General features: G+C 39.9%; 1 protein-coding gene across 1 annotated transcript in view; it reads right to left on the reverse strand.

The window, feature by feature from the left end:
• Window positions 1-881: 881 nt before the first annotated feature.
• Window positions 882-23211, reverse strand: part of PHLPP2 (PH domain and leucine rich repeat protein phosphatase 2) — a 79791-nt gene continuing 57461 nt past the window's right edge. The window contains 11 exon segments of the mRNA XM_030299570.1: window positions 882-5288; window positions 5291-5660; window positions 8642-8873; window positions 11709-11859; window positions 11862-11902; window positions 12731-12841; window positions 13479-13609; window positions 13831-13993; window positions 18045-18245; window positions 21222-21297; window positions 21300-21376. Coding sequence (XP_030155430.1) covers window positions 4507-5288; window positions 5291-5660; window positions 8642-8873; window positions 11709-11859; window positions 11862-11902; window positions 12731-12841; window positions 13479-13609; window positions 13831-13993; window positions 18045-18245; window positions 21222-21297; window positions 21300-21376 — 2335 coding nt within the window. The 3' untranslated portion in view covers window positions 882-4506.

Genomic DNA, 23211 nt, shown 5'->3' on the forward strand with positions numbered 1-23211 from the left:
AAGGTACTCTTGTGGCCTTTGGTGTACCAGCGAATTAATATCACACAAAGCAGAGAAGGAAGATTTGACTTCTGCCACCCCGGAATAGGCAGTGTGTCTCAAGAAACTCAGGCATTAAAGCATATACAGATGGTGCCCTTGGGTCCAGCACATTGAAGGTGTTCAATGAACAGGTAATGAGCCCAGGTTTTAAAGTATTCATTCGGCTAGATAAGGAGGAAACCTGCAAAATGATTTCAATTTGGCTGTTATTTGGAAAGGAACCTCATCTTGCCTGGAAGTCCAGATTATGGGAGGCGAGCAGTGGGGGAAGGTGGGAGGACAATTTAGAGGCTTAACTGGATTGTAAGTATTTTGTGAGTCAAAACCACCACTATGTCTGAAGTTCGGACACCGAAACCATTACATTAGGACAAACACATCAGACAGCTGGATTATCCAACTGGCTCTTCTGTGTTATCATCAGCTGTATGATTTAAGAACTGTAAATTACTTACAATTGAGTTACCTCTAGTCAGCTACAATCTGCATGTGAACAAGGACTGTTTCCTGTCTTTGTGATTTCTTTAAACATATAAATCAAGTCAGAATAGGTTTCTTAATGTAAAAAACCTTTATTGCTATTTCAGCTTAAGAGGTGACCAAAAATATTCTTGCCTTAACTCACAGCTTCATAGAGTGCCATGGAATGTGGTTTCATCTGTTATCTTCCTCTAAAGCAAAAAAAAAAAAAAAAAAAAAAAAAAAAAAAAAGGCAAAAAAAATTCTGTTTAAGAAACTAATTCTACAAGTTAGAGAAAATTACAGTTTCATGCCAAAATAAAATATTTATAAACAATAGGTATTCCATTTTAAAACGAAGCCATGAAAAAGATACTCCATTTTATTTTATTTATTATGTTATTGTTATTTTTTACAAACAATAGATTTGCTGCAACATGCTCTGGCTCATATTATTGAATTAAAAAATTTAACACATTTCAAAAATATCAAAAATACACTATCATGAGTCTTAGGACTACAATACAACAATGATTGCACAAAACCATAAGATATGAACTCACTGTCCGGATGACATCAACTGGCAACAGTGAGAGAAAACCCTATAGCATCTGGGAGAAGTGCATGAAATTTAGAATACAAGGAGCTTATGTGTGATTGAATGATCATCAAATGAAGGAAACAGCAGGATTTACTGTAGCTGCTTTTCTCAATCTAGGAAGTGCTTACCCAACTATGGGGCAAAAGTCACTAACTGGAGAGAAAGATTAACTTGCCTCCGTGGTTGGGGGAGTCTGAAAAGACCCCACCCAGAGGGAAGTAAAACTGATGCAACACAGTTCTATAGTGATGCTGCAGACATCACTGAATGGCTTGGAGACTAATTATTTAATAATTGGTACATTTACCGATAACAGCCAAATGCTCCCTTATGGAGGTCTCTTCATTAATAATTATTGAGTAGATAGAGAAGGTGAGCCTGTGGCTTGCAAGTACCTGCTTTTGCTGAAGGTCTACAGGGAAAGAAGAGCATCGTTTGATATTCAGTAGACAAACCAAACCTAACTGGCTCCATCTCCCGGAAAATAGCACTCGCTACAAACAACTATATTAGCACCCAGTGATTACCAAGCTGCTTGTGTTGGCTCTTCTATACACCAAGGAAATGAATTCATCAACTTATTGCACACATACACTCTACAGTAGTATAATAAAGCCCTCGCTTGTATCAGGAGTGCCAATTCAATGACTCTATGGCAGACTCTTTACGACATACTAGCATTCAGATTTTCAAATATTTTCCAATCCATTTGGATAAAAAGAATACCGTGGCTGCCAAGACTCATGTGTTTTTCCTTCTTCCATGGGACTCCTGAACTGCTCCAGAAGCAGGAGTGATACCCTTTCACAACTTCTCTTAAAGTTCTCTATTAAATGGGAGATACACACAGAGACCTGAGAATCATGCAGAGGCCCGAATCTCTGGGCTAGAGATCAACCGTACTCTGCCCACCTGGAGAACCATCCTCTGGGTAAAGTCCTGGGAAGTAGATTACATTCACCTGGAGACAGATTACTGGATTTTACCACCTGACAACCTAATCAACTCACACTGTAAATGACCTCATAGGTCAAGAGTTCTGTATATTTTTGGTAACAGGCGATGGCCTTTTTACCCTCTATTTTAATACAGAGCAATTATAGAGGGAAATGAATGAAAGGCAGTTACAGGAAAGAGTAGTTAGTTTGGTACAGCCTATATTAAAGGTTTTCAATGCAACCTAATGTTTCCTGAAAATAAACCTACCACATAAAAGAACATTTGGAATTTTACAGTTCTTCTGATGAAAAAACAAATGCATTTACTTTTGGTGAAATCACTTCAGAATGGGGTGTTCCCGATAAGTAGGGTGGGAAACAAAGACAAGAAAAGGGTTCACAGAGATAAAGGACTATTTTTAAGAAACTATACTAAGAAAGTGGTATATTCCCAAAGTAACTTTCTTTTTTAGACAGCATCACTATTCTGTAATTCAAAAGTTGTGCTGTCTGGGTAAGAAGATGTTTTACATCACCCATCACTATTATCTTGAGCTTTTTCTTCATTTTCGTTTCTCCTTCATTTTTTCCCCCATTTTCCCATATAAAAATAGGGCAGCAACACACTCTTTGTTCCCCTTTTTCCAGCGGCACCTCAACTTTATAGGAACCATTATATGCCCCACTTCAAATCAAGACCTGAGATCTAAAACTTTTTAGTAGCTGACCAGTAGTTTGATACACATTTTCCTGGCAATGTGGGGACTCAAACTCAGATTTTTGAGGGGTTGAACTCTAGACGGCTACTTGGAGTGGTATGGAGTCCCACAAGAATGTACCCCACTGATGCACACACAGCTCTGGGGCCTTGGAGAAGATGAGGATACATAACCATTTGTGGAAAGATCTGGTTTTCTACTATTGCTTTCACAAAAACTTCCAAAACACCCCAAAATATAGACACATCTATATATATCTCAAATCTATCTTTAACATTTTGTTTCTCATAAAGCAAATTAATGGTCCCACACTATTTCTTTTTAATTGTGAAAGTATTCTAAAAAATTCAAAGCACATTCCCCATTGGGTAAAATCAAGCAATGTCAAAATTTTGTAGGAGTAAGTAGGAATTAGTTTTCCTAAGTAAATCTTCTAGTGGAAAAGGCAACAGAACAGGAATATGAAAGGAACTACATTTTGCTAGGGTTATGTGGAATGTGCAAAAAATACAGTAAACCACGTTTTCTGTAAGCTTAGGATTTTCTCAATTAAGTCTTTCTTATATTAATTGAGCCCAGTACTCTGAAACCATGTGAGGTGGATAAGCAGTGTTCAGAAGAGTACTCTGTTAAACATTAAAGAGGTGAACTCAACTCATTTCCGACACTTTAGAAAACTGTCCCTCTACTCTAGATTAAGAGAAGGGGCGTGTCTAACCCATGAGCTCCATCCATCCATCTGTTCTCATTCAGCCTCAGTCTGTGCAGAGTCCCCTGCTACACGCAAGGTTACTTGGACGCCAACAGCATCAGCCTTGGCCCAACACATGAGAAGGCTGGTGGCCAACTCCATCACATGTTGTGGGAAGAGGCCAATCCCCAAATACTTCTCTGGAGATCTGCTGAGCGATTCCTCGCAGGAGCCACATTTGTCAAGGAGTTATTCTCTTTTTTCTGATTTGGGGGGGAAGTCGTTTTAGTCCTTTCTCCTTCCCCATCTTCATCCCCAAGGATGCTACTCTCCCCAGTTGGACATCCAACAGTTCAATGATTTCCCAAGGCCCTTCCTAGTCCCCCTCACAGAATGTGCCAATGCCCGATGATCACTGTGTCTACAGACAGAGGTGCCGGGCTGCCTCTAAGAAGACTGGCTCGAGTGCAGATTCAAAAATAAAAAGTTCACAGTCAATGAAAAGTGCTCTCATTACATTACATACATAAATTATCTGTTTGATTGGTTCTACATTTCCAATAAACATCATTTCGAAAGGCTGTATTCTCGTAGAGAAGAATGAAAAGCCATGTGACTAGTCACATCACATCCCATCAGTTAGGTTGAGATATAAGGTGATTTCTCTGTCACAGAGATCCATCAGCAGCAATTAGTGAAGAGAATCAATCTTCAGTTATTTCCTCCACAGAAATAGCCCCTTTCCTGCCCAGGCAGGCAAATTCTCAAATGATCCTAGGAGAGAAAGGGTTAATGGCAGGTGGTAGGATTGATACAGAAGAACATCTGCTCTCTTCCCAGTGACTCTGGGAATTCCAACGCAGGTTAAATGTGAAACTTAACACTGATGGTGTTTACTAGCTTATCCGGAACAAGACCCTGATAGCTCCCACCATTTTTGGCTCCAAATTCTAACCCCCTAAGCTATGGTTTAGAAATGCAGAGGCAAAATGCCTCTGGAAGGATCTCTGCCCCGACACTACACCCTTCCCTGATACCACAGCTCCTGGGGGAGGATTACAGTGCTGTGTCAAACTCCTCCGGGAGCTCGGTCCGATCCTCTTCGCTGGGCTCAGGTTCCGGCCTGCCTTCCTGGTGCTGTTTCATCTGCTCCTTCACTTCTTCTTCCAGGTCACGAGGAACAACAAACTGATCCTCTGGCTCCAGCTGCGTCGGGGCAGCAAAATAGCCAGTCTTCTTCTTGGGTGCTTCTGTGGCCACCTCAATGAGGTTCAGGCTATCTTCTAGGGGCACAATAGAGCCGTTGGAGAGTTTCTTTCCATAGAGGCAGGAAGTAGAGGGGGACTTCTGCAACTCCATCTTGTCCTTGCTCACTGGCAGAAGTATGCCACTGTTCACACTGTTCTGTCTTCGGATCCCAAAAAATGATCCTCTAGCATGTTCTTCGGGACATGGGGTAGGAGAATTCTCTGTAAGAGTGGGGGAGTTCTCAAGATCCCTTCCCCTACAGCAGTGGATATCTACTTCTACTTCTACCTTGCTGCCATTTGTTATGACTCCTTCCACAGGCTGGTCATCATCACTGTCCAGGCCATTGTCAGACTGGTTACTTGAGAAAGTCGCACAAGAAGGCTGGCGCTGAAAAACCCCAGAGGTGGGTGTTGGATGAAGGCTGCAGCGCCTTTCTGGCCTTGGAAGCAAGCCAGCATCCAGGCCAACAGTGTTGTGTTCATCAGAAGCAGTAGACCCCACCTCACTGCTCACCTCTGAAGTGGACATCTCGCTGCCAAACTCAGAGGCAATACCACTACTGGAGGAAGGAGTGGTTGGTTTGGGGGGTCTTTGATAATGGTTGTTGAAGCAAACCCCACAGGACCTGGGAGGGTGAGCCCATTCATTTCACACGTGCACCCTTCCTCACCAATGTTCAAATAAACCACCATTGCCCCCACATTGTCCTGACAACCATAGCTCTGGGCTAATGTGCACAGTTTCTTGGCAGCTGCTAATGGGTCCTGCACGTGGCGTACTGCGTTGACAGCTTCTGTATATGACAAGTGTTCCCACAATGCTTTGTTTCCCAGAATCAGCAACTCATCTTGAATGGTAAGTGGAGTAGCAGATATGTGGGGCTTGGGGAGGATCCAAGGGTAGAGGTATGTACAGCCCAGCATCCGGGTACAGCAGGTTACCCCATTCACTTTGTTGTCCTGGAGACAAGCAGAATGCAAATTCTGAGAAACAAGCAATAATGACGTATAATTTTTTTATCTTTCTAGATCATAATGCCTAGGGCTATACAGTAAAAGAGAACGGACATATTGTACGGTTTTTCCGAGGATTTCTATAATTTAAATGGACTTACAAAAATAAATGTACAGAATTCTAAAAGCATAAAGTATCCTGTGGTCGTTATGCCAAATAGTTCACAAGACTGAAGTTAAAACCAATTAAAATTAAGTGGCTAGAAGGCACCTCCATCTCAAAAGGTATTTGCTCTCAGGGCACCCGGGTGGTTCAGTCAGTTAAGCATCTGACTCCTGAGGTCATGATCTCACTGTTTGTGAAATCAATCCCTGAGTCAGGCTCTGTGCTGACAGTGTGGGAGCCTGCTTGGGATTCTCTCTCTTCTCTCTCTACCCCTTCCACACTCTCTCAAAATAAATAAATAAACTTAGAAAAAAAAAAAAGAGAGATTTGCTCTCAATGAAGCACAGGCCTCGGCATGTCCTTAAATAGAGGATTATCTGTCAGAAAAACAAGAAGTAGAGGGGCACCCGGGTGACTCGGTTAAGTTGCTGACTTCAGCTCAGGTCATGATCTCACAGTTTGTGAGTTTGAGCCCTATGTGGGACTCTGTGCTGACAGCTCAGAGACTAGGGCCTGCTTTAGATTCTGTGTCTCCCTCTCCTCTGCTCCTCCCCTGCTTGCTCTCTCTCTCTCAAAAATAAACAAACATTAAAAAAAAAATAAAGAAAAGAAAAACAATAAGTCATTAATTCTCCATCACTAGTATTCTCACAGAGGCCAAAACTCAGGTGGGTCATTAAAAATGATTTCTCATTGGGGCACCTGGGTGGTTCAGTCAGTTAAGTGTCCAACTTCCGCTCAGGTCATGAGCTCACGGTTCGCGAGTTTGAGCCCCATGTCCGCCTCTGTGCTGAGAGCTCAGAGCCTGGAGCCTGCTTCAGATTCTGGGTCTCACTCTCTCTCCGCCCCTCCCCTGCTCATGCTCTCTCTCTCAAAAATAAAAATAAACATTACAAAAAAATTTTTTTAATGATTTCTCATTAAAGGCACAGTTGGGACTGAAAAGATTAAGGAAGATATTAAATGGCTAAGAGAATCTTCGTAGCTAAAGCATTAAATAATCTCTAAAGCTATTTAGCTTAGAAAAGTAAAACCTGAATTCCATAGCATAATTTACCTACTGTAAGGATCGTATGAAGAAAGAATAGCGGATCAAGTCACAAATGATAGAATTCTAAACGTAGAGGAAAAGGAATAATCCTAGATGTAGGTGATTTCTTTTCAAGAGAAAAATCAGGGGTGCCTGGGTGGCTCAGTCGGAGCCTGCTTCAGATTCTGTGTCTCCCTGCCTCTCTGCCCCTGCACTGCTCTTACTCGGTCTCTGTCTCTCTCTCTCTAAAATAAACATTAAAAAAAAAAAAAAAGATAAAAATCGAACAAAGCCTCTGAAGCCATCAATATATCTGTTTCACAGCTGCAGTGACTCTCTGGGTAACAATCCTGGCTCTCTCATTTACCAGAATTTGTCATAAACTCTATATTTTAATTTCCTCATCTGTAAAATGGAAATAAAAACACTTCTTTCATGGGGATTATTCTGAAAATTAAATAATAGGAGTAAAGTGCTTAGCAAATAATAAATGTCTGTGGTTAAAAACATTTATAAGAATAATTCCTGCTTGCCTAGGACACCCCAAGAAAAATTACCTAAATTCTGAAAAACAAATTAACCATAAAGTTATCTTTTGTTTGTTTTGACTGAAAGACCTTTCTAAGAGCAACGCCTCAGCTTTCCAGAATCTTCTTTGTATCAACCCACATTATAATGGTACATTTTTTTAGTTTTGTGTTCCTTGGGTGGAGTCAAATCTGCATAACCCATCCACAGAATTCTGACAGACAGCCCAGAAATGGGCCCACACAAATAAGGTCCCCTGATCTTTGCCAAAGGAGCAAAAGCAGTTTCTTAATGGAGAAAGGACAGTCTGTTCAATGACTGCCGCAGAAACAACTGGACACCCACGTGCAAAAAAGGGAAAAAGGAATCTAGACCCAGAGTTTACATCTTTCACAGAAATTAATTAAAACAGGTCACAGACCGAAATTAAAACATGAGACTTCTGGAAGATAACACAGAAGAAAATCTAGGTGACCTTGGGTTTGGTAATGAGTTTGTAAACACCAAAAAGCATGATCCATGAAAGAAAAAAACAGTAAGTGGGCCTTCTTTAAAACTAAAAGCTTCTGTTTTGCAAAAGGTACTGTTAAAAAAGAGAGACTCTAAGAAAATATTTGCAAAACAGATATTTGATAAGGACTTGTATCCAAAATATACAAAGAACTCTTAAAACCCAACAATAAAGAAACAGACAATCAAAAATGGGCAAAGCATCTGAGAATTCTCCTTTGTAGTAAACAGTGTTCTGTTTACTGCTAAAGTCTCTTTGAAAGCAAAAATGTTACTCTACTAAAAAGGAGAGAAGCTATAAAATAGCACAGATATTGATGCTTCATTACAAAAAAACAAACAAAAAAACAAATTAAAAAAACCCACCAGAGCATACTAAGCCATACACAGTATACACAGGAAAAATATTTTGAAACTTTGCATTTCACAACAGGGATGTCAAACTGTAGAACCTTCTCTTTTTCTGTTTAGAGTAACAAACCAGAGGAATTAAAAATTAACCAAGGGAGACATTTACATTTATTTTACATGCCAGCTATCAATCTGAAGGACTGCAAACTAAGACTTTTCATTTCTAATTTGCCTTTTCTTTTTGCTAGTCATTAACTGCTCTTTAGGTTTTCTTCTAATACTATAATCTGGATTGGATACAATTTACACGGCTTGATGGGAAGAAAATGGAACTTCACTGCCTGTATGTAGAGCAGCATTCACTAGATCTGGGAGAAGTAACTGGCAATGAGTGAAATTCACCTCTGTTATGATGGCTTTCTGGTCCTTCACCCTTTGAGCCTCCTCCAGGTCCTGTTCCAGGCTGAAGACTTTTGAGAGTGGCACTGGCTTTCCACCACGGCACAGGACTGCTTGGCACGTGCCGACGTTGGCCACAGTCAGACTGAAACTACTTGTTGGGTCAGCAGTGTCAGGGCGGATATAACAAAGGAGAGCGGAGGAGCCCAGCTTCTGTCCAGCCATTCCCAATTTTCTGTTAAGAAGGAAAAGAAAACAGGGGCACCTGGGTGGCTCAGTTGGTTACGCTCAGGTCATGATCTCACAGTTCATGAATTCGAGCCCTGCATCGAGCTGACAGCACAGAGAATGCTTGGGATTCTCTCTCTTCCTCTCTCTGCCCCTCCCTCTCTTTCTCTCTCTCTCTCAAAAATAAGTAAAAAAAAAAAGAAAGAAAAAAGACATGGTAGCTAGTTTTAGAAGCGGCAGTCCTTCATGTCCGTGATTTCCTTGTTTTTCTGCCACATGACTCTGAACCAGCCTCACCTGTATCCACCTAAAGGCAGTCTCTTGCTACAGATGATGGTGAAGAGTTCTGCCTTCTATGCTCAGTGGACTGAAGAAAGAAATTTTACAAAAAGGTTGGGGGTAGGGGAGACAGTGAACATACATCTTTCTCTACTGCTTCTGCTTGGGTCTGATCCTAGACTGCAGTGACCTCATTCAAGTCACTTGCAACTTCAGCACACCAGAATCACCTGGAGGGCTCTTTAGAACAGGCTGCTGGGCCCCATCCCCAGAGGTTCTGATTGGGTGGGTAAAGGGTTGGCTCAATAATCTGCAAGTCTAACAAGTTTCTGGTCGTGCTGAAGGTGCTGCTCCTGGAACAACCCCTCACTCGGTCTTTAAGTTCCTTGAAAGGAGGGCCACACTGTTCCTTCTAGATCTCCCATACACATGGCATCCATTCCCTAGCACATGGCACACAATGCTAACCACAGGGCAGGTGCTAGGAGAAAGATCTGGTTGCAAATTCCAGCTCTGACATGTGCTCATTGCAGATCCTCAGCAAGATATTTCTCTGAGAAACTTGCCTGATGAAATACCTACCTCTTTCGTTTGTTTGGAAAATTAAAGATATGGTATGAGGAAGACTTGGTCTTCTGGCTGGCTCTGGGAGGTGCTTCATAAACCAAGTTCTCTTTCCTAAACTCTTTATTTCACCAAGCTCCTAGCTCAATTCTGAAAAATAGACTCCTTTCCCGGCATCTTTGCTTTATGTTATAATGAGAGACAAAACTGGTTTGGGCTCTAGGCTATTCCATCTCAACCTCGGCGAGACAAGGTCACCACCGCTCAGCTGTGTGTGTCCTTCACAGAGCCCACCTGATACGCAAGATGTGATATTAGCTACTAACAGATCTTCACTAGTTTGGTTATGTAGAGTTTTTGCCCTTAAGTGCCTTAGAAGATTAAATGGTCAACTTTCTTACACCATACACAAAAATAAACTCAAAATGGATGAAAGACCTCAATGTAAGACAGGAAGCCATCAAAATCCTCAAGGAGAAAGCAGGCAAAAACCTCTCTGATCTTGACCGCAGCAACTTCTTACTCAACACGTCCCAGAATAAAGGGAAACAAAAGCAAAAATGAACTACTGGGACCTCATCAAGATAAAAAGCTTCCGCACAGCAAAGGGAACAATAAGTAAAACTAAAGGCAACTGATGGAATGGGAGAAGATATTTGCAAGTGACATATCAGATAAAGGGTTAAGTACCCAAAAATCTATAAAGAACTTATCAAACTCAACACCCAAAAAACAAATAATCCAGTGAAGAAATGGGCAAAAGACATGAATAGACACTTCTCCAAAGAAGACATCCAGATGACCAACCAACACATGAAAAAATGCTCAACATGACTCATCATCAGGGAAATACACATCAAAACCATAATGAGATACCACATCACACCTGTCAGAATGGCAAACGTTTACAGCTGAGGCAACGACAGATGTTGGCGAGGATGTGGAGAAAGAGGATCTCTTTTGCACTGCTGGTGGGAATGCAAACTGGTGTGGCCGCTCTGGAAAACAGTATGGAGGTTCCTCAGCAAATTAAAAGTAGAACTATCCTATGACCCAGCAATTGCACTACTACGTATCTATCCAAGGGACACAGGTGTGCTCTTTCGAGGAGGGTACATGAACCCCCATGTTTATAGCAGCAAGATCAACAATAGCCAAAGTATGGAAAGAGCCCAAATGTCCATCGACGGATGAATGGATAAAGAAGATGGAGTATTACTAGGCAATCAAAAAGAACGAAATCTTGCCATTTGCAACTAAGTGGATGGAACTGGAGGGTATTATGCTAAGTGAAATTAGAGAAAGACAAAAATCATATGACTTCACTCATGAGGACTTTAAGAGACAAAACAGATGAACGTAAGGGAAGGAAAGCAAAAATAATACAAACAGGGAGGGGGACAAAACAGAAGAGACTCATAAATATGGAGAACAAACTGAGAGTTGCTGGAGGGATTGTGCGAGGGGGGTAGGCTAAATGGGTAAGGGGCACTAAGGAATCTACTCCTGAAATCACTGTTGCACTATATGCTAACTAATTTGGATGTAAACTTAAAAAAATAAATAAAATTAAAAAAAAAGATTAATTGGCCAATCCTCAATAATAAGTATTCTAAATACACAAATCTGAGCAGTACTTTAACCCTTTGTAGGTCGCTGACTCTTTGCAAAGAATCTTACAAAAGCTTATGCCATCTTCCTTCCCCTAAATGTACAAACTACATTGTACACACACAACCTTCTGCTCCCAATTTCTGGGCTTCCCAGATCCTCAGTGGCCTCTGGGTTCAACAGAGAAAACAGATGGCTCCACAGGCTGGTTAAAGGACCAAAGTCCCCACATTCCTCGGTGCTGATATATAAAGAACAGTCACAGCAGGAGGAGCAAGATCTCACCTTGATCCTATACCTGTAATTTAGACCCTGACCTTCTGGCTTAGTGAGATTTAGTTTTCCAAAAGCAGAACTGAGTTAGAGAATATTCAACCCACCTGCTTACCTGTGAGATACCAAGAAGGTGTTAGCCATGAAAACAGTGTCATTTGTTGACTGCTGTACTTCTTCCAAAAGCACATCTGCCATGGTGCACTGGAGTAGGCGAGGGAGCTCCTCATTACGGTCCCCATCAAACATGCCATACACGGCTCCCACCCCTCTGCAAAGTTATCCACAGCTAGGGCAGATACACACAGCCTGTAACACAAATATGAAAGAAACAAAGATCAAAGAAAGTTACGGTAAAAGCGTTATTCTCCAGGGAAACTTCTTTGAAAAGTATTAGTTGAGGGTGGAAAGAACAGTAAATTCTAATCTACACATGAAATAAGTATTAGATAATTAAGTAGCATCTGAAAGAGGTGATGTCATAAGAAGTGGGGGAATTCAGCCCTACTCAGGAGCAGTACATACTAGCTTTGCAATGCTGCCAAAGGCTGGAAAGATGAAATGTTTTCCCTTAGCAATGATTAATGACTAGTATGGCCAACATCCTTCAGTCAAAGATCCCCAGAAGCACAATGACGGTTGGACAAGTTGGGTTTATTATGCTTTGCAGCAATAGAGAATGTGTACCATGGAACTCTGGGGTGAATAGGTTAAGAGCGTGTTGGAGAGAATCTACTACAGGATTTGGGCTTTTGTTGGGTCATTTTGGGGACCGTCTAATGAAATAGGGGATCATCCAAGACTGGGTGCTATCAGAACATGGGGCCATTCTGTGGTTGGCTATCTCAGTAAATCTTAACTATAGGGAAAGAAGATTAGCAGGAGGATAAAGCTGTAATTGGTAAAGAAAGTAGCAGTCACCATTTTAGCCTTGAGAGGGGCTGTTTGGTATTTTGTGGACTGTACATTCATCTTGTGTTTGTCACACTGCATCACAGTCTCAGGGGGACCTTCTCTGAGGCTGGCATTCTATGATCTGTTTATGTTCCAGAGGAGAACAACATGGCCTAGCTTTCAGCATCAGATCAGATGTCAGGGGCTGCCTTTTTCATTTCTCTCCATGGCCAAGATACTCACTTATTTCTCTGCCCTGCCATCTCAGCCAGTCCATGGCTCCAGAAGGTTGATGTAACTGTAGAATCGGTGGTTGGCAAAGGCTTCTGATCAATTTTCAGGGTTGTGATATGGCTGTGGGAAGTGCAGGAAGGGAAGGTTAAACCACATATCCTTCTGTGTTTTACAAAAACTATCCCAGCAAGAACATGTGTTTTTATAAAATTATCTGTTGACAGACCAAGATTCATTTACAGAGAGACTGCATGAAAGTAGTGTACTGATCTACTGGCCAAGAAGGAGGAGAAAGGAAAGGGGTAGGTAGGAGGAAGAAACAGGGGCCAAATATTGCTACAGCTGATACTGTTCATTTCAATGAAAAATGAAGCACAACAGATTTCAAAGTTTTAGCCAAAGTTTTAGTCTACTTAAATATTCTGATACAACAAAGTCTTGGTGCAATGAATGAGCCTGCATCATTTCTTCGATGACGTAATATAATGTAATCGGTGTCACCTAAGATGTCTATGTGAAAATATTCAGTGTGTGGGTGTGGCTGAGCAGTAGCCATGACACTGAGTTCTGATATAAATGGGCTGTCTACTGGATACACTATCCATCCATAACTGAATTAAACGAGAGACTGAGGGGCTTTATGGCCTAATTCATTCTATTCCTTTAATTAATCAAGATCTCTACAGAGCTTTAGGAGATCCACACATGGCTGGTAGAACTAAGAGACATGTGGATTCAACTTCAAAATTTTTCCTACCTAAATGTGTCCAGCGTCTTGTGTTCCAGAACCAGATTTGTATTTCCGGTCAGGTCAAGGTCTTGTAAAGTAGCAGGCAGAGCCTCCGGAATCAAGATCTCTGTCAAGTCATTGCAACTTAGGTCTACAAACTGAGAGGAAAATGGAGAAATCAAAAGCAAATACATCACAGAGACTGAATTCTTAACTCCCTAACTCTCGGCCCCCTAGTGTATCCCCAAAGAAAACTTCATTTCTTCCCAGGAATCAATAAAATCTATTGTGATCCCAAACTGCCACTTGCTTCCCCTTTATGAGAAGAGAACACCCTGCCATTTCTCCAGCAGGACACCATTCCATCACATAAAAGTACCTGGATCTGAGGCAACTGCAGAATTTCTGGGAAAATGCTGATGTTGTTGGAGTGTGCGACAAGGGTGTGAAGCCTTCTGCAGTTGGCTATGGTCGTGGGAATGGTTTTAAGCTTGTTGCCACTTAGGTTCAGTTCTTCCAACTGCTCCAATTTATTCAGTTTGCTGAAAAACAAATAACAACATAGCACAATGCACTCAAAATGAGAAGATGCCAAGCCAGTTTTATAGCAGCCACACACAGAGTGCAGCGGCGACCTGGTCTGCTGCCAGAGGACTGGTCAGAGTGAAACAGCCAGACACCAACAAAGGGAACGGCTCCTCAAGGTGACTGTTCCTGCTGAATCTCAGCCTCATCTGCTTCTCACTGTGTTTCAAGGACTGAAGCTTCCCTTGATTCTCTTATAGCTGCTAGATCTTGTGGGTATGAACATTATCTGACTTATGGGAAGTGGCTGAATCAGCACTAGCCCACTGTTGGAAGATTATTATGGTACTTGCTTGGCCACTGACTAGTTGCAAAATACTGTGATATTTAATGTCAGTGGATATCAATATCCTCAGCTATAAAGTACTAAATCATGACTAAGATTCCATTCAGTGTTAAATTTCTACAGTTACCTATTAATAACATAATCCATCTTCAGTAGACATTTAAGGAGTGCTTACTATATGTATAGCCATGTGCCACAAACTGTGATATAAGCAAATCACATTGTTCTATGGGACTAAGCAAAGCTTTCTACACAACAAGCAAAATGTCTTCAGACAGCCTCACATCTTTATCTAGATTATTACAAACTGCTCTATTTATAATTTATTGATTTAAAAATTATAAAAATAATAAACTGCCATAATGTGGAGAAAGTTTGGAAAATAAATCAATACCACCAATCTGAAATTACTTTTCTCATTTTGCCAAATGAGATTCATATTTAGAATTTTCATATGCATATGTGTTTTATATAAAATTTATGTCCTACCAAAACTTTTATATGTATTTTACATAAAATTTATATCCTTCCCTTTCTACATATCATAAACAATTTCTTTTTTTAAAGTTTATTTGTTTTGAGAGAGAGAGAGAGAGAGAGAGAGAAAGAGCACATGAGCAGGGGAGGGGAAGAGAGAGAGAGGGAAAGAGAATCTCAAGCAGGTTCCACACAGTCAGCGCAAAGCCTGACACGGGGCTTGAGCTCATGAACTGTGAGATCATGACCTGAACTGAAATCAAGAGCTGGAGGCTTAACCAACTGAGCCACCCAGGAGCCCCTCCATAGATCATAAATAATGTCTATTGATAGAAAATTCATAAATACTTTTTAGTAACCAAACTCAGTAAACTAAAATTGTTTCCTTTCTGATTACAAAAGTAATGTATACTCATTGAAAAAAAAAAAAACCTGAAAAATAAAGATGAACAGAAAAAAATTCTTTTAATCCTACTACCAGAGATAATCTCTTATAATAGTTTGGTGGAACATATTCTTGTCCTTTTTAATGCAATAAACTACATTTTTCAAATTAAAAAATGATGTTATATTATATTATAATAACCCCACTATTTTTAATTTTCTTTTTAAATTTTACTTAACATTTTTAAAGTGTTCTCCTGTCCAAATCTCCTGTTTTTTCTTTTTTTTTTTTCCAACCTTTTTTTTTTTTAATTTATTTTTGGGACAGAGAGAGACAGAACATGAACGGGGGAGGGGCAGAGACAGAGGGAGACACAGAATCGGAAATAGGCTCCAGGCTCCGAGCCATCAACCCTGAGCCTGACGTGGGGCTCGAACTCACGGACCGCGAGATCGTGACCTGGCTGAAGTCGGACGCTTAACCGACTGTGCCACCCAGGCGCCCCTCCTGTTTTTTCTCTTATACTACTCCCTGCTTGGATCTAACTTGTAAGAAGAAATGCAGGATCCCTATCTCAGCCAGTTTCTTACTGAGCACCCAGAACTACACTAGATTCTCAAAGTAGTCCAAAATAAACAAGATTCGGGGGCACCTGGGTGGCTCAGTGGATTAAGCGTCCAATTCTTGATTCAGGCTCAGGTCAGGATCTCACACTTAGTGAGATCAAGTTCTGAGTGGGGCTACGCTCTCTCTCTCTCTCTGCTCCTACCCCCCTCACATGCACGTGCTCTCTCTCAAAATAAAATTAAAGAAAAAAAAAAAAAAACAGAAGATTTGGACTATGCCTGTGTAATTAAACACTGTTCAGGAGATGATTTGACAGTGGACTTATTATTCAGTATAGAACATACATTTTAATATACCGCTCCTAAATTCCATTTAGTTTTATTATCTGTAAAGTACTTTAATTTTGTGTGATCTCTTCTTAATTCTTATCTTTACTTCTAACCTATTTTCATAATCTTTAATGAGTTTTAAGTTTTGTATCAGCCTGCTTTTGACTTCCAACAATAAGAATGTCATCAGATTAGGAGGAATTCATTAGCTTCAGAGTATCATATCTGGTATCTCCCAATAGCTTCATAAGCCAATATGACTTGTCAATGGTCTGTTTTCACTTTACAGGAACATATCTGAGGCCAACGGAATTAATGTGACAGGATTAAGATTCTGCATTCACTTTAAAAGCCATTGTTCAAATTCTTTGAAGGAAGTAATCTTGTCCTTGCTTGTCTTCTATAAGCTCCAAATACCTCATTTCATAAACATTCACAAAAATTATAATCTCTAAGGGTGCCTGGATGGCTCAGATACAGTGTAGTACTCTTGATTTCATCTCAGGTCATGACCTTATGGTCATGAGATAGAGCCCCGGGGCAGGTTCCTTGCTGGGTATGGGACCTACTTGAGACTCTCTCTCTGCTTCTCCCCTGCTCATGCTCTCCTTGCTCTCTCAAAAAAAAAAAAAAAAAAAATTATAATATCTCCATGAATTTTTCTAAGTTTATCACATTTCTAAGAAAATGTGTAAAATATCATCAGAATCAAAATAGCTTTGTTTTCCAATTATATCAAACATATAATTTCAAATTATAGTACAAATGATATAATTTTATATATATATAATTTCATTCAAATTATAAAATGTCATTTTCATATAGTCTTCATTTTTGAAAACATGATTTTTAATGAGTACTTTCATGGTATAGATGGATTTTTCTGGCATCAAATCTTCCCCAATTTTTTTTTTATCAAATGTATTTTGGAAGATATTTATTTCTCCACGAACACTGTTTAAAACTTTGACAGCATTAAATATCTCGCTTATATTTTCTTATAGGTATAGCCTGGCTATATCACCTCTTCCTCCAGGAAGGCCAACCCCACCCCCAGGTACTGTATGGTGCAGTTAGCTACCTATGCATATTTTTAACATCCTGCATTCATTCATTCATTCACTCGCTCATTCAGATTTTATTTTAAAATTTTTTAAAATGTTTATTTATTTTTGAGAGAGAGACAGAGGCAGAGTGTAAGTGGGGAAGGGGCAGAGAGAGGAAAAGACACAGAATCCAAAGCAAGCTCCAGGCTCTGAGCTGTCAGTACAGAGCCCAAGGGGGGATGGAAGAAACAAACCATGAGATCATAACATGAGCTGAAGTCGGATTCAACTGACTGAGCCACCCAGGCGCCCCCAGATTTTATTTTTAAGTAATCACTACACCCTTATGTGGGGCTTGAACCCACAACCCCAAGATCAGGAGTAACATGCTCTACCGACTGAGCCAGCCAGGCACCCCCAAATCCTGCATTTATTAAACTGCGTTGCAATTACCTATTGTCTATTTCCCTAATTTGACTGTAAGTTACTTGAAGACAGAGACTGTAACCTAATCACCACTGTTTCCCCAGTACTTATGCTGTACTTGAGATACAGAAGGCATTCAAGATATATTAAAACAAATAAATTATGGACTCAACAGTATATTATAAAACAGTTTTGACAAAAAAAAAAACTTGTTTTCAGAATGTATTTCATAAGCTTGTACTTGTCTAGGCTGAAAATTCTCAGACTATTATTAAGTCATTACAACAAAAATTAAATGGATTTCAGCCACGACTTCTGGTTACGGATACTTAACAAGTGGGTACAGATTTTTCCATTCAACTAGTAGAATCATAGCACTAGTAAGTTGCGCAACATAAAGCACGAGTACCCAGTAAGATAGCTGTAACGTAGACTGGCAAATGCAGATTTCACGCTATGTGTCTGAAATGACTGAAGTCTGCATCTGCTTACCTTGCAGGAAAGGTCTGTAGCTGGTTGTTTGCAAGATGCAAGATTCGCAGGTGTGGATGCCCCACCAGAACGGGCACACACTGGTCTGTCAGGAGGTTGTTCGTCAGATAAAGCAGCTGCAGAGCACTCAGACTCTCCTCTCCAGTGCCAGCGGATGGCAAAGATTCCAAACTGTTTGCAGATGCATTCAAGTATCTGAGACTGATGGAACACACACAAATCATCATTTACTTTATGGTTGTTACCGTCACACCATCTCGGTATAGGATGCTGTCGTTTCATGCTCCCCAACCTGTAACACAAGTAATTTTCTCCAGGGTTTTCTCTAATTGATTTTACCTACCCAGCCAAAGTTCCTTTTATTCAACTCCTGCAAGCCAAGCAGAGATAAAAGAATTCAGGCTTGGTTGTGCTTCCTGGGCTTCTGGGTGGCCTGATTCTAACCTAGCTTCATCTTTTACTGTCTGTTGTTATGAAAAAGGTGTTGTTGAATGTCATGTTCATGAATATCTCAACTATGAAGACATCCTTCAGAAAAGTTTTTGATTTTAACAGGTCGTATTTATTTAGCCAATCCCCTTTTTAGTCCCCTATAATGGGCATGTAGGCTGTTCATAACTGTTTGCTATTACAGACATCATAATGAGCAACTCTGTGTCCTTTTCTAATTGTTTCTTTAGACTATATTATCAGAAGCAGAATTTGTAGGGTCAAAAGATACATGTATCTTTAAGATTTGTATACACATACCGTCAAACTGAACCACAGAAAGGCTATACCAAATTATACCTCCCACAAGAAGGATTTAAGAATGTCTGTTTGCTCAATCCTTTGTTAACACTGAGTATAATTCACTTTAATCTCTGCCAATCTCATAGGTAAAATAAGGTATGATGTTTAAAATTTGCCTAGCATGGCGTTTCATATTTATAGAACATGCTCAAATAAAAGGTAGCTAGTATTATTAACCTTGTTGTGTGTTCTTAAGTCTTCTTCATATTATGTGATGCATATCCCTAATTAGCTCTTTAGGTGTTGAGGGTACTGTTTGTATGTGTGTCTTTGTAGGTCCCAAAAGTGCTCTGTGCAGTCAGTATTAAATAAATGTCATCAAAGGTTTGCTACAGCTACTCAGTAACTTCCTTACTACAAATCCTAAGGTTGTAAACTAATTTTATTCAAACTGTCATTAGAACTAAATGCAGTGGAGGGGTACCTGGGTGAGTCAGTCAGTTGAGCGCCCGACTTCACCTCAGGTCATGAACTTGTGGTTTGTGGGTTCAAGCCCCACATTAGGCTTGCTGCTGTGAGCGTGGCAGCATGGAGCCTGCTTCAGATCCTCGGTCTCCCTCCCTCTGCCTCTCCCTCACACTCCCCCCAAAAAAATAAATATTAAAAAAAAAAAAAGACTAAATGCAATGTTATGCATTACTAACAATACCTGTTAATTAACATGTTAAATTTTACTGCATTAAGATCCCATATAAACATTCCATAAAGAAAACTGCACTCAAATATTTTCTAGAATTTCCAAAGATTTTACTTTTAGGAAAATCCAACCAAGTATATTATACATTAAGAGATATATAAGATATAAATCCAAACTACATTGAGATACTACCTCCACACTGGTCAGAATGGCTAAAATTAACAACTGAAGCAACAACAGATGATGGCAAGGATGCAGAGAAAGAGGAACCCCCTTGCACTGTTGGTGGGAATGCAAACTGGTGCAGCTACTTTGTAAAACAGTGTGGATGTTCCTCAAAAAATTAAAAATAGATCTACCCTATGACCCAGTAATAGCACTGCTAAGAATTTTTCCAAAGGATACAGGAGTGCTGATTCATTGGGGCACATGTGCCCCAGTGTTTATAGCAGTGCTATCAACAATAGCCAAATTATGTAAAGAGACCAAATGTCCATGAACTGATGAATGGATAAAGATGTGGTATATATGTACAATGGAATACTATTCGGCAATGAAAAGGAATGATATCTTGTCATTTGCAACAATAGGGATGGAACTGGAGAGTATTATGCTAAGTGAAGTAAGTCAGTCAGAGAAAGATAGTTACCATATGATTTCACTCATATGTGAAACTCAAGAAATTTAATAGAAGACGAACCATAGGGGAAGGGAAGGAAAAATAAGTTACAGAGAGGGAGACTCTTAAATACAGAGAATAAACTGAGGGTTGATGCGGACAGGGGGTTGGGGAAAATGGGTGATGGGCACTGAGGATGGGACTTGTTGGGATGAGCACTGGTGTTGTATGTAAGTGATATATCATGGGAACCTACTCCTGAAGCCAAGACTACACTGTATGTTAGCTAACTTGACAATAAATTAAAAATAAATAAATAAACCTTTAAAAAATGAAAAAAAAAAAAAAAGAGAGATGTATAATCTGCCAAAGAACAAGCCAGACACCTGTGAGCTAAATGCTTTTTGTATATACCCTGTAGCCTTATTTAAAGCACTACTGCTCATCTCCATTTTCTCCATTTCCAAACTGAAGACAATATTGCTTTCTCCCTACTGCAGAAGACTATAATTAAAACTAGTTTTTCCTTAATGGTGACATATGTATTAGACAGATAAACCTGATTACAGGAAGTAATTGGAAGACATATATCTGTTAACTTATAATGAGAAAGCAAATAATACCTTTTGGAACAATTTTACCTTTAAATGCACAATTTTCAAAGTAGGCAGTAAAAAAGCAGTGCACATAAAGAATGTAACTTGAGGATAGATCGATAAAGCAAGAAGCAAAACCTAAATTAATTTCAGTGATATGTCCTTTTATCCCAATGCAAAAGCTGAACACTTCCCAAGAAAGCTCTATCAGAGTACTGTGATTTTCTTTAAGAGGTCATAAATGTATTCATTTTCTGAAATGAAATGTTTGAAATTTCCCAACCCGTTTGAAATTGTTTACAACACTAAAACTTAAGTATTTGATGGTCATTTCAACCTTTGAGTTGAAGATTACATCATACAACAGTGTCATATTTTATTTCTTATAAATTACAAATAAATAAATCTCTACCTACAGTTAGACCGTGAGATAAACACTGTAAATATAGTTCCAAAGGTCACTCCAATGACAAGTCAATGCAGTTTGTTGAGCCAATGATTCTGCTCTTCTAAATACACCTTATAGTACTTACTTTAAGGCCTTGGAGAAGAGAGTATCTGGCAGCCTGGTGAGTAAGTTATGCTGAATATCCAGCACCTCAAGGGGATGTGGTCCACCAGAGCTGGCAGGCTCTGTACCTGGTTGTGCCCCAGCATCAGTTTTCTAAGACTCAAGCTACTAAGAATTCTAAGGGGAACAGTACAAAGAAACAAATAAAAAACTTACTTAAATCATTTTTTCTGAGTCTGCCCTTGGCTATTTCACTGAAATCAGTAATAGAAACATATTTTTCTAGACAGTCTAATCACTGGTAGGCACTTGAGCCAACAAAGCGGCCATGACCATATGCTTACCCACCTCCCACCAGGAAGTCATTAAGGCCATTCTGGGAAAAGGTGACTTAATGAAAGCAAACAGCACAGAATAGACCTAAACAAAGAAAGCAATCTCTAGAATAAATTGACTTACATTTTAAGTTTAGACAGCACCAAAAATTCAGTATTAATACACAGTTTATCCTTGAACAACATGGATATGAACTGCATGGGTCCATTTACATGCAGGTTTTATACACACACACACACACGTGTGTGTGTGTGTGTGTGTGTGTGTGTGTGTGTGTATGCAGAAGAGTATACCTGCTGTTCCTTAGGATTTTCTTTTCTTTTTTTCTATGTTTACTTTTGAAGGGGAGAGAGAGACACCGCACGAGCGGGGGAAGGGCAGAAGAGAGGGAGACACAGAATCCAAAGCAGGCTCCAGGGTCTGAGGTGTCAGCATAGAGCCCAATGCGGGACTCAACTCACAAGCCGTGAGATCATGACCTGGGCCAAAGTCAGACGCACAACTGACTGAACCACCCAGGTGCCCCCTCCTTAGGATTTTCTTAATGAGATTTTTCTTTTCTCATTTTAAGAATATAGTATCTAATACATACAACACACAAAATATGATGTTATGTTATCAGTAAAGTTTCCAGTATACAGTAGGCTCTTAGTAGTTAAGTTCTGGGAGAAGTCAAAAGTTACACATGGATTTTCAACTGTGCAGGGGTCAGGACACCCCATTGTTCAAGGATCAACTGTAATGATTATAATCAACAAAATTTATTATAACAAAACTACTACTATCACTTAAAACGTGCTAGGCCACTTCAACTATTAATTCATGGATATGAACTGCATGTGTCCATTTACATGAACATCAGGACTTGAACGAAGGTCTGATTCCAAAGGCTGCATTCACACCTACCATGCTGTAAGCCTCCAGTTACTTTAAAGACTCCACTAGGTGATAAGCACACATTTTACATCTCAGTGCTATTGAATATATCATCCCCTCAGCCCCAGCATTTCCCTCTCTCCCCCTCCACATACAGAAATCTCACTATCTTGTAAGGTCAACTCAAATATGCAATTCTCTCATGAAGCATTCTCTAACTGTTCAAAGTTGTTAATTTCTAAAGCATTTTATTTTTTTTTTTAAATATGAAATTTATTGTCAAATTGGTTTCCATACAACACCCAGTGCTCATCCCAAAAGGTGCCTCCTCAATGCATTTTATTTATACAGTGTAATGACAAAGAGTGAAGACTTTGGAATAAGAACGACTACATTCAAATGTCGGCTCCCATCATTTCCTAGTTAAGTGTTGCCTTGGACAAGTTACCTAACCACAAAAGCCTTCGTTTTTCTCATCCGTAAGATGAGAATAACAGCGTCTATCTAATAAGGTGGTTAAAGGATTAAATAATAAATGTGAAGTTCTTAGAACATTACTCAGTTCATAAAACTTATCCAATACAAATGATCTATTAGCACAATCAGATCGCTGATCTATGCCAGTGACCCTTGTCACATTTTATCACAGTTATCTGTGCACAAGTTTACCCCCAACTATCCACTTACCAAGTTCCATGCAGGCCAAGACTGTGCATTAGCCATTACTAATATGTAAGTAATATGTAAGGCTAATATGTATTAGCCTTACAGCAATTCACACTGCCCTGCACTAGACAGGT

The sequence above is a fragment of the Lynx canadensis genome, chromosome E2 (genome assembly GCF_007474595.2).
Source record: "Lynx canadensis isolate LIC74 chromosome E2, mLynCan4.pri.v2, whole genome shotgun sequence".
NCBI lineage: Eukaryota > Metazoa > Chordata > Mammalia > Carnivora > Felidae > Lynx > Lynx canadensis.